At 36.6% G+C, this 18,194-nt stretch overlaps 1 protein-coding gene across 5 annotated transcripts in view; it reads right to left on the reverse strand.

Annotated features, from left to right (window-relative positions):
- MTRR (5-methyltetrahydrofolate-homocysteine methyltransferase reductase) overlaps positions 1 to 18,194 on the reverse strand; it is a 42,254-nt gene that overhangs the window by 10,703 nt on the left and 13,357 nt on the right. Inside the window, exons 1-10 of one of the 5 annotated variants that reach the window (XM_087961105.1) lie at positions 17,921 to 18,154; positions 16,642 to 16,799; positions 14,837 to 14,990; positions 11,362 to 11,479; positions 7,446 to 7,776; positions 6,771 to 6,890; positions 4,702 to 4,855; positions 2,989 to 3,077; positions 1,947 to 2,127; positions 143 to 185 (exon numbers count right to left, since the gene is read on the reverse strand). In XM_087961105.1, coding sequence (XP_087817231.1) covers positions 143 to 185; positions 1,947 to 2,127; positions 2,989 to 3,077; positions 4,702 to 4,855; positions 6,771 to 6,890; positions 7,446 to 7,776; positions 11,362 to 11,479; positions 14,837 to 14,990; positions 16,642 to 16,785 — 1,334 coding nt within the window. In that variant the 5' untranslated portion in view covers positions 16,786 to 16,799; positions 17,921 to 18,154. Of the gene's footprint in view, positions 1 to 142; positions 186 to 1,946; positions 2,128 to 2,988; positions 3,078 to 4,701; positions 4,856 to 6,770; positions 6,891 to 7,445; positions 7,777 to 11,361; positions 11,480 to 14,836; positions 14,991 to 16,641; positions 16,800 to 17,236; positions 17,395 to 17,893; positions 18,155 to 18,194 lie in introns of those variants that run through there. The other 4 variants (XM_087961107.1, XM_087961108.1, XM_087961106.1 and 1 more) reach the window with 4 other exon arrangements.

An 18,194-nucleotide genomic window follows, 5' to 3' on the forward strand; every position in this document is an offset into this window, starting at 1 on the left:
CCTCCAGTCTTCAATTGCTAAGCTGGTACACCTCCAAAGATTTCAATTTAACTTCTCAGTTATCTCCAACCATAAAAGGATTGGATCCATTTAAACAAATGGAAAACACTTTTAGTTCACAATTAAAATGTAATTACATTACCTTGCAACTGAATAGGGTCTGGCTTGCAACTTTGGAAGATGTTCTGAAAAGGAACAAACCTGAGTATAAAATTTAGCCTTGAATCCACTCTCATCTATTTACAAAAACAAAACAACAATGGAATCTTCTAATAATTACGTATTTAAATAAAACTTAAAGCATTATGAAGTATTCCGTATATTGTATTTTGATTGCAATTTTTACTAAACATTCTTATATAGAAGTCCAATAACACTACCACCACATCTAATTTCACCTTTAAGCTTGATTGTTGGGCAAGCTTTTGGTTGCTGGATTGGGGAGATGGTTAATTCGGTCTAAGAAAGAGGTGGTGTCAACACTATGAAATAAGTTGTCAAGGGGAAAATGAGTGTGCTGTAAGCTTCTTTTCTATATATGTCATAACCCTGAATATATATGTATGAAAGGAGAGAATTTGTATTGCAAAAATACAATGTCCTGCAGATGTCTCTGGCAATAGGTGCTGGTTACAGAGGGATGGCTCTAAAGCAAATGATTTATCTGGATCATTTACAGCCAGCATAGAAATGGTTTTGTTATAGTGGATGATTTTTCTCAAGACCTGTATGGAGAGTGCAGCCTTCCTGATCTCTTTCGATCAAGGGTGTAAAACTCATGGCGGTGTCACGTGATGTATCGGGATTTCCCCCCCTTCGCTAAACCAGGTGGGTACGTGATGCATCCGGCCCATGGACCACGAGTTTGACGTTCCTGCTTTAGATCTTTTGGCAGCATTCTATATATCATTAACAAAGCAATTCAAGAGTATTCTTGAGTTGTCATCTTACATACTGCCAACTAACTTCTGGACTATCTAAAAATGTTGGGATTTGTTAGAACTGTTCTTCAGTGGTTCCACACTAAGTAAATGGCAATTCCAGCTAAGAATAAGTGTGAGGAAATAATAGTTATGCCTATAATTATTCCATTATGGTGCTTGGTCCTCCCTTCCATTTTATCTAATATTTACATAAAACCACTCATTTGCTCCATTCAGTTCCTCAAGAAGGGTATGCTGAAGATTCTCATGTGTGTGAACTGGGCGGAGCCTATCAATATACTTTCTTATGACTACCAAGACACTGAGCATAAGAACTTTTCTTAACATCTTGCCTTTCGAAAGGCAGGGAAGACCTTATTTTTCTGAGCGCTACAGTAGAAGGGCTATTTATTAATTTTGTTACTCTCTTTTTGTTTTGATTGTAATCCCCTATGAGTGCAGGTGGTCTATAAGTATTCTTTTGCCAATAAATAAATAAACATTACAAAATGAACATAGGGTGAGGCTTAAGACAGGAATTGCCTAATTCACTCACTGAATTTATGACAGAAACAAGACTGAAACATGTACTTTCTAATTTAGAGTCCATAACTTAGCCACAATGGTGCAGTGGTTAGAGAGTAGTAGTGCAGGCTACTTCTACTGGCTGCCGGCTGCCTGCAATTTGGCAATTGAAATCTCACCGGGCTCAAGGTTGACTCAGCCTTCCATCCTTCCGAGGTGGGTAAAATGAAGACCCAAATTGTTGGGGCAATATGCTGACTCTGTAAACCACTTAGAACTGTATAGCAGAATATATCTCTAAATGCTAGTGCTATTGTTCCACACATACAACTTAATATGGAATTTATAACTCATACAGCAAGACAAGTCATAGTGTAAAATGTATTAGGGTAATTTAGCTAAGCTTTTTTTCGAAAGCGGGCAACATACCAACTTCTAAATATATAAATCTTTAGTATCTTGTTTTCTCCAGTTGAAGCATTCCATAAAATGACTTACCAATCAAAAGACTAAGTGGAGGCTTGCAAGCTGGGAAAACTCGGAGCAAATCTAATAAAGTAACAGTAGGATTCCTTATAAAAGAGTTATAATCCGAAGATCCTTGCTTGCTACACAGTTCTTGAAGTCTTCTTTTTTCACTAATGTCAGTGGTATAGTTTACCAAAGAGCGCAGAAATGCCTAATGAATAAATAAACAAAGAAATGATTCAAAATTGACCATGAGTTAACAAAACTTACCTACAGTTTAAAAAAATAGTCCTCCTACAAAATTTCATAAAGTTAGTCATAATGAGCAGATCTCCAAACCAAAAGTAAACAGATATGAATAACAAATTACATTAAAACTACAGAAACTGCATAAAAATAAATACAACAATTTAATATGCTTTGTAATCTGCCTTTATAAATATATAACATGTAAACAAGTTGAGAAACACTGCCAGTAAATAGAGGTCTCCATAGATTGTTAGGTGATGACATCTAGTGGATTATATTGAAAAAATATCCCAATATGTTCATTTGCAAATACACAATTTAAACACTAGGTATTCAGACTCAGCGTATTTAATTGAAAAAGTAATATTATATGCACACACAAGAACAGCCTTATTCAAACATATTGTTAATTGATTATTACTATGAGCTCCACAATAGTGATTTTACTCATTGCAAATAAGAGACAAATCTTTATGCCTTCAGTAAATATTCATAGAAATATTTCCTGATTCTGAAGTGGTATAAAATCATTTCATTTAGTATATGCAACCGTTTATAGATTTACTGTATTGCCCATCAAATATAAGATAAAGAGAAAAAATGATGATGCATTTTTCTCAACATCAGGCTGTAATCAGCTTGGCTAGATGGTTAAGTAAGCAACACATCAGCTTTCAAAGACATTTAATTTGAAGTAGCAGACAGTACATTTGCAACACAGGAGACAAACTAAAATGGCATTTGGTCTAGATTGAAAGTGAACCTTGCTATGTGGCAAGAATTACAGTTAATGACTATATGAAAAAAGAAATGGGGAAAATACCTTTTTGGGAACGGCTCTGATTTCCAGGCACCATGTAAAAATAAATTTAACAGTACTGTTATCTGGTACATACTGTGGCACTGTTGCTCCTATTTTAAAAGAATAACATAAGTTAAAACAGTGACCACATAGAAAATCCTTCATCTTCTATATAATTACTTGGAAAGAAATCTAAAAAGCAACCCAATTCCTTTGGTTCAGGTAGTACCCATGTTTCCCCAAAAATAAGACCGGGTCTTATATTAATTTTTACTACAAAAGACGCATTAGGTTTTATTTTCCATGTAATTCTCATTTTTGGACAGATCCGGTTCTAAATACATCCATCTGACTGACAATCTTAACTGAGGCTTATTTTTGGAGTAAGGCTTATATTATGAGCTTCCTGAAAAATCACACTACGGCTTATTTTCCAGTTGTGTCTTATCTTCAGGGAAACATGGTATAAAGCAAGCCCTGGGATATATAATTTGCCCTTATATTCTGAGGACGGCACTGAGCATGCTCATAACTGGCAAGTCCAATGCTTATGAGGACAACCCTGGAGGGTAAACAGAAAACCCTCCCTGAAACACTTCCTCAAGTCCCACATGTAGAAGGGTTCCTGGCATAAATGTTAAAACCTAACAAGATCAATTGCAGATAGTCTGTATCCAATGATGTCCATTTGTATCCAAATGCTAGACTGAAAGGAGCTTTTACAGCAGATTTTATGGGTGTGCAAAGAAAGAGATCAATGGGAAAATCTATGTCTGAGTGGAAATCCCTTTCTATTACAGTTGGATAAAAGAATGTCCTAAGAATGCTTTTTTTCAGAAGGGATCTTAAAATGTAAAGTTCTGCAGGGAAAGAAATCCCTCCCCCCCAGTAAATTCCTGGAATGATATTCCCCAAATTGGAACACTGCTGTGACAGCATCCCCCAAAATTCCAGGCCATCATGGAATTCCAAGTCAAAACTGCAAATGGCACCAAGTTGAGGAAGGAGATTGAGGTAATTTTCTTTATGGATTAACTATCGGATTTATACTGAGATGCAGAACAATAATTTAGTATATACCCTAAAACAGAGCCCAGATTTCAGTTATGAAAGAATTATATTTCTTTTATTCAGCAATGGCAGGATAAGGGGACAACTTCTTATGAATTAGAGATAAACTGACATTATCACAAGCGTGTTTCTATGTTCCCCCCACATTTATACTGGACCAAGGCAATTTTATGTAAATTGATCTGATTTCTGAGAGGATGTTTTGATAAAAGTTTGCAGTGAAGCTACATTTATTCAGAATAAGGAGTTTCACAAAGAGCTCCTAAAGAATCCAGATAAATTCAACAAAAAGAAGATTAAGCTTATAAATTCAAGTCTATGTAATATGGAATAAATTTATAATTTGGATAACAATGTATACATATGAGTATACGAATATAGGACGAAGCTATAAATAAACCTAATAGAGCAAAAATAATGCAATGATTCACACAATCAATGGAAGGGTGACCCCCAAACCACAACCTCTAGTCATCTGCTGATGGCTTGTTTGAACTGGCATGCATTGTTGTAAACAAAAAAAACCATGAAAAGATATGCGGAGTTTATTTTAATTATAGAAATTAAGACATTGTCTCCAGACAAAAATAAGAATATCACTCACAAAATCACATTTCTTCTCAAAAGGTATCATATGCCACATAATACTGACATATAACTTACCTCTTTTTTTAGTGCCTTCCTTAACTCTTAAGGAAACAAAATGATCTTTTTTTCCCAAGAGTCCCAAAATATCAAGAAGTTCATCCACCTCCAATGCATCATTGGGACAAATTATATTAAAGTCATCTCCAGGCTGGTAGTTAAATGTTGTTTCCTGTATTCAAATTATTACTATTATGGTTGGTTGCACAGTTAGTCAGATATTTAGACTAGATTTGACATTTTTATTCATTTATTGAGTCCTTCCCAGGGACCTGGGATAGTTATATTTTTTAATGGAATAACACAATACAAACAACAACAACTGCATATTTCCTGAACCAGTGTTCTTTGAAAATTTGAGTTCCAGCAAATCTAGGAATTATCTAAGTAACATCATAAGATGTAACATGTTACTTATGGGACTGTTTCTCTCCAACTGTTTTTACCCATCCTGTCTGATCTGTGCAATTGTATATGGGAATGACCTTCGGACTTTGGGGAGCAAGACACAACGAAGGGAACAGTTAGATAAAAGGCAACTTACCCCACAGCAGGAATGTGGGCGGGGCAAAAAGCTCGAGACACTCCCTTATTTTCAGGTAATAAATAGGCTGGGCATGGGCAGAGCAAGAGAAGTACCTTCAGGCTTAAAAGATTCTGTTAATTATAACCTCATCCTAAAATAGAACTAGCTCATCTGGTCATGCTTCTTGTCTGGTTTAACCTGTAGAATCAACACCAATCTTGCAATCATTGCGGGTTTTTTCTTTAAAAATTTTTTATTGTAAGCTGTCTAGAGTTGTGTGAAAGTGAGATGGGAGACTATATAAATTTAATGAATAAATAATAAATAAGTAAATGTAACCCTTTCCAATGAAATAAATGTGATGCCTTAGCCAATACATTTGTGATTAAATTCATGTCAACATTAAGAAGTGTTTTCTGACTAGCTCTCCCTTTTTTACTCTCTATACCAGCGGTCGCCAACCGGTGGGCCGCGATAAAATTTTGGTGGTCCACAGAGAAATGTCATCCCCAGAGCACCCCCCAAAGCAATTAATCCAGGCAGCACAGGAAAATTGCTAAATTGCTATTTTTCCTTTTTCCGACCATCAGCTGTTCTGCTTTGCTGGGAGATTTAGAATAGCTAGAAAGCAGGAAATCATTGGATTTCTTGCTTTCTAACTAATCTTCAGATTTTCGGCTCTGCTTCCTTAGGACTGAAGCAGTACAGACTCAGCTAGCTGATGGCAGAAACACAGATATCTAAGTGATTCTGTGAGAAACTCAATCTGCCTGCCTGCTTTGCCTGATTTTGGGTAAAAGTTGCTTTTTATAAAAAAAAATCAATATTTATATATTTATAATATTTACATACAAGCAGTCACATGACCACCAAGCCACACCTACAAATTAGGTCACGCCCACAGAACTGGTTAAGAAATTTGAATCCCACCCCTGCCTCTGTGTGTTTTTGTGTGTGTGTGTGTGAGGAGAGAGACATTAAATCAGATCTCTCCCTCTCCCCCTCTCTCTCCCAACGTCAGCAAGCCACCATCAGTCAAAATTCACATTAGTGGTATTTCAAATTATGAGTTTGGTGGTCCCTGAGGTCCAAAAGGTTGGCGACCCCTGCTCTATACCATTTTCCTTACATTTTCCAGCTTGCTTCTCCATTTACCCACCTACACTCACTTCCAAGAGAAGATTAATTAGATCCTCTAATTATCAACCTAGTTTAGAGAAGTTCTATACTGAGGTCCAGCTCCTCCTATTTGCTGGATTTTGTTTTACTTATTACCCAACTAATATGAAACAATATCAAATTCCATAATTTATAGAACTATCATAAAGGCTTTTAGAATACTTCTTTTACATGCATACACACGTGAGGAAACCCTACATTAGTTAAATAAATGTTTAGTTACCCAGTGAACACTGAATGCCAACTATCTAATGTAAGCCAGTACAGGGAAAGCAGTTGGCTAGCTGAAGCTTTGATCAGGAATACATCACATTGAAATACGTATTGCAGTTCTATTTTTATCAATATCAGCTGAAGTAATTGAAAACATTCATCAACTTACAGAAATATCCAGTTCAATTAGCAATGTTTTTTTAACTGCATCATCCCTGGTAAGTTGAATGGCCTTCGTGATAGGAACACGAAAAATGGTGTTCTCCGAAATACAAGGTAGGCTAGCATTCTGCAAATAGATTGACACAAATTTAATTCAAAGGACTAAGTACAAGAAATAATTGCACAAGATGTTTGATATTTACATTCAATGAACAATCCATCCAAATAAAGCCTTTTTAGGACCTTCCACCTGCTAGAGCATGTATCACCCTCATTTTTACATGGCATCCATGTTTTAAAGCCTCTTCCTATGTTAGAATCAAAGGAGCCAGGACCAAAACTGCTTTTAATGGATGGTAGAACAAGGATCTCAGCACAATTTCCCCACTCCAAGGACAACCTCTCATTCCGACCTAGATTTTGCTGAATTCTAGTCCTTACTTTATAGGGATTGCAAGAAAAAAACCTTAATTATTAAAGATCTAATTAAGTCTGAGCAAGGCACGGCGCTGTTGAAGAATTCATGCTAACATCTACGTTTTCCTCATTTGTTTTATCAGCTACTCAATTAAAATAATTTTAAAGACTTTTCTATATGTTTAACATGAATTCTAAAGCAAAATTCAAGATTCCAGATTCTGAAGTTTATGGTTATAAACATCTTCAATATGGGAGACTCTACCTGAACACAGCTTTCTTCAAACTGCACTTCTAGGTATTCTGGTGGCAAAGCAGGAATATTAAGAGTTGCTTTTGACAGGGAAGACCCTGAGAAAGAAAGTGAAGGTTGAGAGTTTTCGGTAGGCAGTTCCGAGTTTATATTTTCTTTTGATGAAAGATTATTTTTCACACCGGAATCTTCAGTTTTCAAGCATTCTGCTTGGAGGCCTATACAGAGATTAGAAAACTTGTTGGCACAAAAAGAAGTATTTTTGTCTTCTTTTCTAGATGCAAACTCCTGATTAAGTGCAACCCAAAGTCCAGCAATCCATGGTTCAACCACCAGCTCCAACCTGAAACAAAGAGAGTAAATAAATGAAAAGATCAGGGTAAAAATCATCATTTTTCACTTAGTCTTGACTTGTGGGTGACTTCATGGTCATGGTCATGTAGTTTGCTTGCCAATAACATGGAAATGATTTGTCCCTGCTCAGGATAAGCAGATAAGAAGATAAGCAGAGTTGATCATGGTTGCTATGGCCTTGATGTTTCTAGATGCTCAAAAAGTCTTTGACAATGTGAGTTGGCGTTTTATTTTACTGCAACTGATACAAATGAGCTTTGGTAAGAAATTTATCCAATCCATTGAAACAATATATCACGAACAAACTGCAAAGGTGATGGTGAATGGAGAATTAACAGAATCCATAGATATAAGAAAAGGGACAAGGCAAAGCTGTCCATTGTCGCGTCTGCTGTTTGTGTTAACACTGGAAGTGTTGAACAGGAATATCAGAGAAGAAAAAGAAATAAAAGGAATGAAAATTAAAAAGGAGGAGTATAAATTGCAAGCTTTTGCAGATGACCTGGTATTTATATTAGAAGACCCAATGGAAACAGCACCCAAATTACTAGAAAAAATAGAAGAATATGGAAAAGTAGGTTTGAGAATAAATAAAGACAAAACAAATATATTAACAAATTTAGAATATGTTAACAAGACGAAAGAAAGAGTTGGAAGAAACTTTAAAAATACAGGTCACAAACAAGGTTAAATACTTAGGGATTTATATTACACCAAGATGCAGTACCTTGAAGGAAGATAACTATGTTAAATTCAAACAGCAGATTGCAACAGGCTTGATGAAATGGGAAAAATTGCAACTATCATTGATTGGGAGAATAGCCACAATTAAGATGAATATATATTTATTCCAGACAATTCCTATTCGATTAGGGGAAGAGTTTTTTGAAGATTTAAATAGAATTGTGTTGAAATATATTTGGCAGGGTAAAAAAGCAAGAATAAAATTAAAGCTGTTACAAGATGCAAGAATAAGAGGAGGGTTTGCCTTGCCCAATTGGGAGCTGTATTACCAGGCGACAAGTTTGATGTGGGTAAAGGAATGGATAACACTAAGGAACAGTAGATTATTGACTTTAGAAGGCCGTGACTTGCTGTTGGGATGGCATGCCTTTCTCTGGTGTAAGGGAATTAAAACACAGGGCTATTTTAGAAGACATTATATTCGTGAGGCATTGTTTTTGAGCTGGGAGAAGAAAAAAAGACAATGTTATTTAAAAATTCCAACATGGATATCAACTATTGAAGCTTTTTCTTATCCAATAATATATAAAAAGGAACAAACAGTTAAATATGGGGAGTTATTGAATGAAAAGGGTGAACTTAAATCTATGCAAATGCTGGAAGAACAAGGTGTAAAAATGAATTAGTTTTCTTATTTGCAAATACAATCTAGGTTTGATAAAGACTCCAAGGCAGAAGGTATTTATGATAAGTTGACTGACTTAGATAAAATTTTGATGGGTACTGATGAAAAGGTAATTAAAAAACTTTATGGACATCTATTAGAATTTAAATTGGAGGAGCAAGTTAAAGAAACAATGACTGCTTGGGGGGAAAATTTTGGATATGGGATTGATTTGGAAAAATTGCAAAAATTGTGGTCTCAAAATTATAAAATGACAATGTCAACTTCATGTAAAGAAAATTTGTATAAAATGTTTTACAGGTGGCACCTACCCCCAATGAGACTTGTGAGAATGTTTAAGAATAAATTGGATAAATGCTGGAAATGTCATCGGATACCTGGTTCATATTACCATATGTGGTGGCCATGTTCGGACGCAAAGAAATATAGGACCAAAATCCACACTTGGTTGGAAAAAATGACAAAACAACATATAGACTTTAAACCAGAGATCTTTTTATTGGGAGTCATACTGGACATGTACATAAAGAACTGAAATATTTGATTGTAAATGTTTTAACAGCGGCTAGAATTGTATTTGCGAAGAACTGGAAAAATGATAAAATACCTATGCAGGATGAAGTTATCAAAAAAATTATGGACTGTGCTGAAATGTCAGTAAACTGACATTTGAAATTGGAGAAGAAGATAAGCAATTTTATATGATATGGGATTTGGATAAAAAGGCATGGTAATATAATAGACTAGATAATTTTGTGATAGAAATCTAATAGATTGATATAAAACATAATATAGATATATATAACCACTGGTTGAAAGTATAACATAAATTTTAAGATAAAACTTGGAACATCTCGTATAAAACGATGGAATAAATAGTTTAGTCATGGATGATTAATAACTGATAAATATATAAACATATGTTAGTTTGACAATGTGAAGACTGATATAAATTGTGAGTAAATGACTACAAAAGTATAGCACAAAAGATACGTAACCAACTGACACACTGTATGTATATAAAATGGAAGAGGATTTTATGTTTTTATGTTTTTGTATGTGTATGTTTGTGTTTAAAAATAAAAAACTGTATTTAAAAAAAAATACCGGTATTTTTTGGAAATCCTTATGTGAACATTTTCATAAAAAAAGATATAAGAACTTACTGTTGCAAAGAAAAGTTAACCTTCCTCTTTTTCTCTACAAGCTCACCCAAACTTCACCTTTATGAACTTAAGATAAAGATTCAAATCTTTCCTGGAATTTATAGAGAAGTAAGGTAACAAAGATGACCATTGTCCCTGAGTTATTAGTATTATTTCTGTTCAACAATTGTCCTGTTTTAGGCTTTACATTCACACACCTACTAGGTGAGGAAAACAATTTACTCAAGACTCAGCATATAATAGCTTATAAGAAAAGAAATGGGAAAAAAAATAGCCAGGGTGATTTTGGGTGGTTTCATTTTCAATAGAACTGTGCAGAAAAGTAGTTCAAATCCAGTCCAAAGTTCAGAGATACAAGTCAGGCTTATCAGCCAGTCCAAGGCTAGTGTTTCACAAGCAGGGTTCATAGGAATGACATGTCATAGCAGGAAATCAAATGGAGAAACATGGCTCATCATGGCCGCCTCTTAAATCAGCCTGCAGCCAGTTGTCTTTAATCATGAAGTTACTCCCTTGCTTGGGAAGGAATCTCACTGAGCTTTTTTGTTCTACTCTCCACTCTGTTTGCCAGATACTTGGGCTTGGAGACCTTACATTATCATATGGTTGCTCCAGCTATTCTGATGGTGCCTAAATCTAATCAGTTTCAGGTGATTCCTGGCTTGGTGTCTCTTCAGGCTGACATTCCACTGATTCAGCTGGAGCAACTTCTTCAGAATTATAATCTGAGTCATGAGCTGTGACAATAGTTCTGCCAGTGGACAAAAGTTGTCTCAACTGAGATGAGGGAATCTCTGCAGCTTTATCTTGTGATACCACAGTTGTCCCAGGAGCCAAGACTAGCATGGGCAGCATGAAGCCAGGTCAACTCTAGCCAACTTCCTGACATATTCTACCCCCCCCCCCTGCTTTTAAATCCTCCCACCTCCACTTGTTATGGGACTAGCATCATTCCATTGATTAAAAGCAACATTTCAGATTCATATTTAAACATGTTGGGAAGAAATTAAAACTTTTCCAAAAGAAATTAGGTTCTTACCCTACAGCGTCATCAGCTAATCCCACTTCACAAAACCGTTGAGCCCCAAGTTCCAGAAATCGTTTGTCTATTATTTTCCCACCATTGCAGAAGAATGTGTATTCAGAGTCTCCAAGACCTGAGAAGATCAAATAAAATAGAATAGAATACGTTATTGGCCAAGTGTGATTGGACACACAAGGAATTTGTCTTGGTGTAAATACTCTCAGTATACATAAAGGAAAAGATACATTCGTCAGGAGTCGAGAATCATAAGGTACGACACTTATTGATAGTCCTAGGGTACAATAAGCAATCAATCATATTAGGAAACAGTCAATATAAATTGTAAGTATACAAGCGACAAAGTTACAGTCATACAGTCACAAATGGCAGGGGATGGGTGATAAGGAGCGATGACAAGATTAACAGTAATAGTAGTGCAGACTTTGTAATAGTTGAACAGGGTTGAGGGAATTATTTCTTTAGTAGAGTGATGGCTTTCAGGAAACAACTGTTCTTGTGTCTAGTTGTTCTGGTGTGCAATGCTCTATTAGCGTCATTTTGAGGGAAGGAGTTGAAACAGTTTATGTCTGGGATGTGAGGGGTCTGTAAATATTTTCACAGCCCTCTTTTTGACTCATGCAATATACAGGTCCTCAGTTGAAGGCAGGGTGGTAGTAATTGTTTTTTTTTCCGGTCCTAATTACTGTCTGAAGTCTGTGTCTGTCTTGTTGGGTTGCAGAACCAAACCAGATAGTTATAAAGGATTAAACATCAGACACCCAGATCATGCAAATAGACAAATAATTTCAAAATGAATTTAGAAATATACTCAAGCACTTGAAAAATAAAAAACAAACAAGAAACCAGCCATCTCTACATCCCCCCTCCCAAAACCCTAGAATGAGTCAACGTAATGCCTATATTCTAGTACACTCCTCTGTAAAGATTGTACTGGGGAATTCTAGGTCAGCATTCCTCAACTAGCTTAGACCTCGATTCCAATACCCATCATCTCTAGCCAATACCGCTCCAACACTATGATGTATGATTGGCTGAAATATATCTTTTGCTATCTGTTTACAGAAGTCTAATCATTTGAGTAACAGCTATGAGCATAAACCAAAGAATTCTCTACAGCCTCTCCTTATGGAAGAGCTTCAGTTTCTTCCAGTTTCTTTCGATCTCCATAGAAATCGAATTAGTATATATTCCATATAGACAATGTCTAGGCAAAAGACTAAATGAACTCCATACTTCAACCAACCAGAAAGAACTTCAGAAATTGTGAGTTCTTTTTGGAATAAGATGGAATATGAACGTCATTTCCTCCTGGTTGAAGGCCAGCTGGGAGGTGACATGCAGTGGAATTACTTATTCCTTGGTCATCTTGCATGTAGGGAACTACATACGCTTTACTTGGGGCTGCCCTTTAAGGCAATACGTAAACTGCAAATGGTACATGATGCAGCAGTTGGGTAGTAATGGGAAAACCTTTCTTCATGACCTGCATTGGTTTCTACTTAGTTTCCATGTGCAATTCAATGTATGGGTTACCTATAAAATCCTTCATGGCATTGAGGGATTACTGTCTCCAGTGCTATACAGTTTGACAGAGTTGGCATGCTCTGAGTCTCAGTGATCAAACACTATCATTTAATGAGGATGTTGGCAACCCGCGGCTCTTTGTACGCCCCTGTACTTGCCTCTTCTTCCGGCACTTGTTGGTGCTGCATGCACCTCAATCGCTCGGGGAGACACGCGACTTTGAAATGGTTCAAGAGGGAACACAAGAGAGAGAGAGAGAGAGAGAGAGAGAGAAAGAGAGATGAGAGAGAGATGAGAGAAAGAGAGATGAAAGAGAGAGAGAGGGAGAAAGAGTTGAGTGGGAGAGAGGGGGGGAAAGAGACCTGTTTCCCAGAGAAAATACCAGGAGCCACAAAACCTGGGTAGGCGTGGCGGGGGGGGTGTCATGTGACTGGGTGGGAGTGACATAAAGTTGGCCACGCCCAGCCATGTTTTGTGGCTCCTGGTGTTTTCTGTGGGAAACGGGTCCAAATGACTCAAGTGTTTAAGGTTGCAGACCCCTGACCTAATGGAACCCAGGAACAAGGGTTTCTCTATTGTTGCACCTGCCCTCTGGAAAAGTATTTCCCTTCTCAAGATTTATCTTGTCTTTCTATCTTGTCTTTGCCCAAATGGCCCTTAAAAATAATATAAAATTTTCTTTCTAAAAAAAGAATTGCAGGCCTTGGAACAGGGCAGATTGGGAGAGGGAGCAATTCTACGGAAATATATATGTTCAGTTGTGAGTTTTATCACTCTATCCAGACATAATTGTCCTTTCTTTATTATATTGTTTTCCACTGTTGTTAATGTTGTCCTCTGCCCAGAATCATGAAGGAGTTGGACAGCTTTATAAATTTGATGAATAAATTTGATTAGTTATACTGAGTTAGCTAACTAAAAAGAAACACAAGTCCTAACGAAAATAATTAAAAGAGTTGGCTTGAGTGACTGGTAATTGAAATGGGGCTTTGCATTATGGAAGAATTGTTTTTGCTCTTTGTTAGTTACTTGATACCCAAGGAATTTCTGTGGGGGTAGGCAATGATGGAAGAATTATTGAACATTTAAATTGCCCAAATAATAAAGTGATCTGGGGCGAATCTAATCCTAACAGAAGAGGAATTAAGAGAATCAAAGGAATCAGTTTTCAATCTCAGATGAGCAATAGTGTCTAGCCAGAGATAAATAATGTTGCTTCAGTAAACACAAGTTAATAGTTAAATTTTATATCATTTATAAACTTTGCATGATATGTGATAATATATTTGGAAGCAGCCCAGAGTTGCTTGAAAGATGGGTGGCTATATAAATGTTTTAAATAAAATAAATGTTTTATAACTTGCACAGAAAAATGTCCTTTGGAAAAATCATGTTCTTTCACTAAAGTATTATTTATAAAAGCCATTTTACTGTCATTCTTTAACAGGACACTGATGACACTGTTTCAAATTTTGTTGGATTTGGTTTGTTATTTACAGACTTTAAAATTGTATTTGATTTTTTTTATCTCTAAGTTTTATTTTATGTTACCTAGTTTCTTTATGACTATTTTAGTTACAATTTTTAAATCTACTTTTCAGGCAAAAATAGAAGGAAAAAGTATAGCATCCGACCCACATCCAGATCTGCAGCTGAGCTTTGAAAGAAAGGTTGACCAAAGAAAAATGCACTTCCGGCTCAACACAAAAAGACCTAGGATGGGTACCTCCTCTATATACATTCTTTTCAGCAATGCCAAATTGATTAAGAAGAATGGAAGACTACTCATGATCTTAAGTTAAATTGCAAAAATCCTATAATGGCTCTACTGTTCCAGAACCAAGTGCAAATAGAGAAAGAATTTAATCTACTCCACAAGAGAGATTTATACTTAACTCAGATTTTTTTCCTTCTTCATGAGAACAGTAATTTATAAGTCATTTACCTAGCAGTCCATATCGTATATGAGACAAGTGATCAGATGGCAAACTTTTGTCATTAATTTCCTTTATAAATTTGATTGCAGTATCTGGAAGTTCTCCTGTACCAGTAGTAGAAGTAACAATAACCACAGGATCCTTTTCCTTATCCAAATTATACTATAAATCAAAAGGAAAATACTGTGTTAAAATAATGAGCACAAAATCAAAATAACTTTGTGTCATCTGTACATACACTAAGAAATTTATATCAACATTAAGGGATGTTGATTGGGGAATTCTGGGAGTTCAAGTCTACATATCTTAAAAGTTGCCAGTGTTGAGAAACACTGTTCTATCTTTATGACAAAAGCCCGAACAATACAAAAAATATACAGAGATCTACCATATGAATTACCAAACTCTTTAGAGTCAATCAATATTCAGTGATTCAACACATAATTTATAAGACTACTATAGCATAAACATAGGCTGAAAAAAGTAAGATTAAGAGTTGTGCCATTAATAGAAAAAAATTAACAAAAAATAATAAATATGATTGCAACTTCAATGGAATATACATGAATCATTTTAACAGTAAAATTTACACTTAGTCCTCAACTTATGAACAGAATTAGGCCTGGAGTGTTTGTCATAAGTCATTACAATCATTAAGTGAGGTGCCCATGTGACTTACTGCAATTTCTGAGTTTGTCGGTTGTGGTCCATTAAGTAAACAGAAGAGAATTGCACTGGTGGAACAGATAAAAAAACTTCTGAAGATCTGAGCTTCCTAGCTTCCTTTCTCTGGCCTAGTGCAGCAGTTTTCATCCCCTCTCTTCACTAGAATTTTTAACTTTTAGAACCAATTTTTCCGCTAGCTTTCTGGCTCAAAAACTAGCAAATGCAATGTTTCTGAAAGGTAGAAAAGACTTTTCCCAAGCTTTCTGCCTTTAAGAAACATTGCATTCATTCGCTTTTGGCTCAGATAGCCAGCTCAAATGCAAGCTTTCTTAATAGAAGACAAGCAGGAAAAAACCTTTGTACCTTCAGAAACATTTGTGTTTGCTGGCTTTTTATTTATCAAAATTGTATGCCACCTATTTCACTAAAGGTGACTGTTGGCTGGTAAGCTAGCAAACATGATTGTTCTGAATGGTAGGAAGGTTTTTTCCAGCTAGTTTCTTTGAAAGCAACAGGGCTGCTTGGCAGAGAGATTTTTGCCCATCACAGAGACAAAATCAATCTGATAGGCAGCCCTTCTGCTTATAAAGATCCTGGCTGGAAAAAGTCCCTGGCTAATAACATGCATGTCTCTAGGTGTGGTTAGATCATTAGAAAATACATATCAGTACTGATTCTACTACAGGGTACATGCATACTTGCATAGTTTAATCATTTCTAGTTATTAGATATCCAAGACAATGCTTTACATAGGCTATATTCAGCACAATATACTATTTCTGGATTAGAAAGAAATGAGATCAAATTCTAGTCTTTCTAAGTTTAATCTTGACTTTCTAAAATATCTTGAAGAAACTGAAATTCATGTACATGCATTTAAAAAAATATCCTTGTTCCTTTATTTCTCCTTCAGTTCCTTTTCTCTTTGAAAAAAAGTTAAAGTTGTAGATAGATCTATATAAACAGTTGACAATACAACAGTTTATTTCATGATTTAAACTAAGTAGAAAAAAATAAGTCATGCTTTTTGAGAGACTTCTAAGGAAACATTTGAATATTCAGATAACAGAGTACAAGAGGAAGGGCAAATCATTCAATGCTTATTTTTTAATTTGTCGAAAAACAGCTCTTAATATTACAGTCTTACCTGCTCTGATTCACTGAAGCAGTGAATATCAGCTTCAAATCCATGTTCCTTTGCCTCCTGGCATATTTCTTCAGCTATGGCTTTTGCCTGTCCTTTCTGACTCGCATAAAGCAGCAGAAATCTTCTATTTCTTTCACAACACATTTTTCAAGGTTTAACTGAGGGGGGCAGGCAAAGAAAAAAAATGTGGTGCACTTATTTCTAATGAACAGACACAACGCTTTTCTACACCAACCTGGTTTTGGTCGTATCTTGAGTTTTAAAGGAAAATACACTGGGTGAAAATTCTTAATGCATAGCACCTACATTTATTAGCGTTTCAGTCTTCTATTCGGTTAACAGCAAATAAAATACAAAACAAAAATAAAAACTAATGTTAAAGGGAGCAACTAAAGGCCTGACAGAAGAGATGCACCTTGACTGCTCTTGGAAAAACACTGAGGATCAAATGCATTCCCACGTGGCCAATAAATATATCCCTGAAAGCAGGCAGGAAGGTGTGTAGGGCAGGTCCCAAACATGCCTTAAGGCCACCAAGGGCTTTATAAATCGTACACGGAAAAGTACTGATCCAGGGCAGATTTTTAACACGGACCTCAACTGAAGCATGCCACGTTTTGCACCAATGGGAGCTACCGCTGCATTTGTTGCTTTCCCTTACATTCCTCTCCGTTTCCGAATGCTCCGAACGGCTTACTGCAGGGGTCTCCAACCGTGGCAACTTTAAGACTTGTGGACTTCAACTCCCAGAGTTCCTCAGCCAGCTGGCTGAGGAACTCTGGGAGTTGAAGTCCACAAGTCTTAAAGTTGCCACGGTTGGAGACCCCTGGCTTACTGTACACAAGTAACAAGAAAGTTGTTTTCTTTTTAACAGAAAGCTAAACCGTAATTCAGTTAGAAAGCAGCATAAGTCCGAAGCCGGGAAGCGGGGAGGTGGGGGGATACGTGCCTACCGTCCCTGTCCTATTGTTTCTCTTATTCTTTTATTTTTCTTATATGTACCCATTTCATGTATTCACAACTATGTATACACTTATACTTATTATCTTGTAAACAATTGGCAAATCAAATAAATAAATAAAATAAATAAATATAACTGGGGTGGGTGGGAGGATCAAGTGGTGAGTCCCCTGTAGGTGGGATAACTTGAAAGGAGAGCCCCCCCAAGCCAGACCCTGGCGGATCTCGCCCGGCAGGCAAATTCCGCACCGGGAACCTGTCTTATCATTTCGGGGATGTATAAAGGTAAAACTCACCTCTGCGCCAAGAAAAAAAATACCTCTCCTTCAAGCAGAGCTGCAGCTGCTCGTATTCACGAGAAGGTTGCCAACAGGCTCCGATCACACGTGCGCTGCCCAATTTTGCGCTCCTCCAGAACTCAGATCCTCGCCGGCGCAGGATCGGAGAGAGTCATCCGGGCGCGGTCACACGAAGAGATCTTTTCCAGTCTTTTGCCTCGAAGGGCGCCGGCTCTGCAGAAATCCCTCCAAGAAGAGGCTGCTTTCACCACGCCGCCGGCCTGGGGCACTTTCTGTCTCTGTCACACAGCCGTC

This window comes from Notechis scutatus, chromosome 3 (genome assembly GCF_049901735.1).
Source record: "Notechis scutatus isolate UNSWTSFEM ecotype Mainland chromosome 3, rNotScu1.2, whole genome shotgun sequence".
NCBI lineage: Eukaryota > Metazoa > Chordata > Lepidosauria > Squamata > Elapidae > Notechis > Notechis scutatus.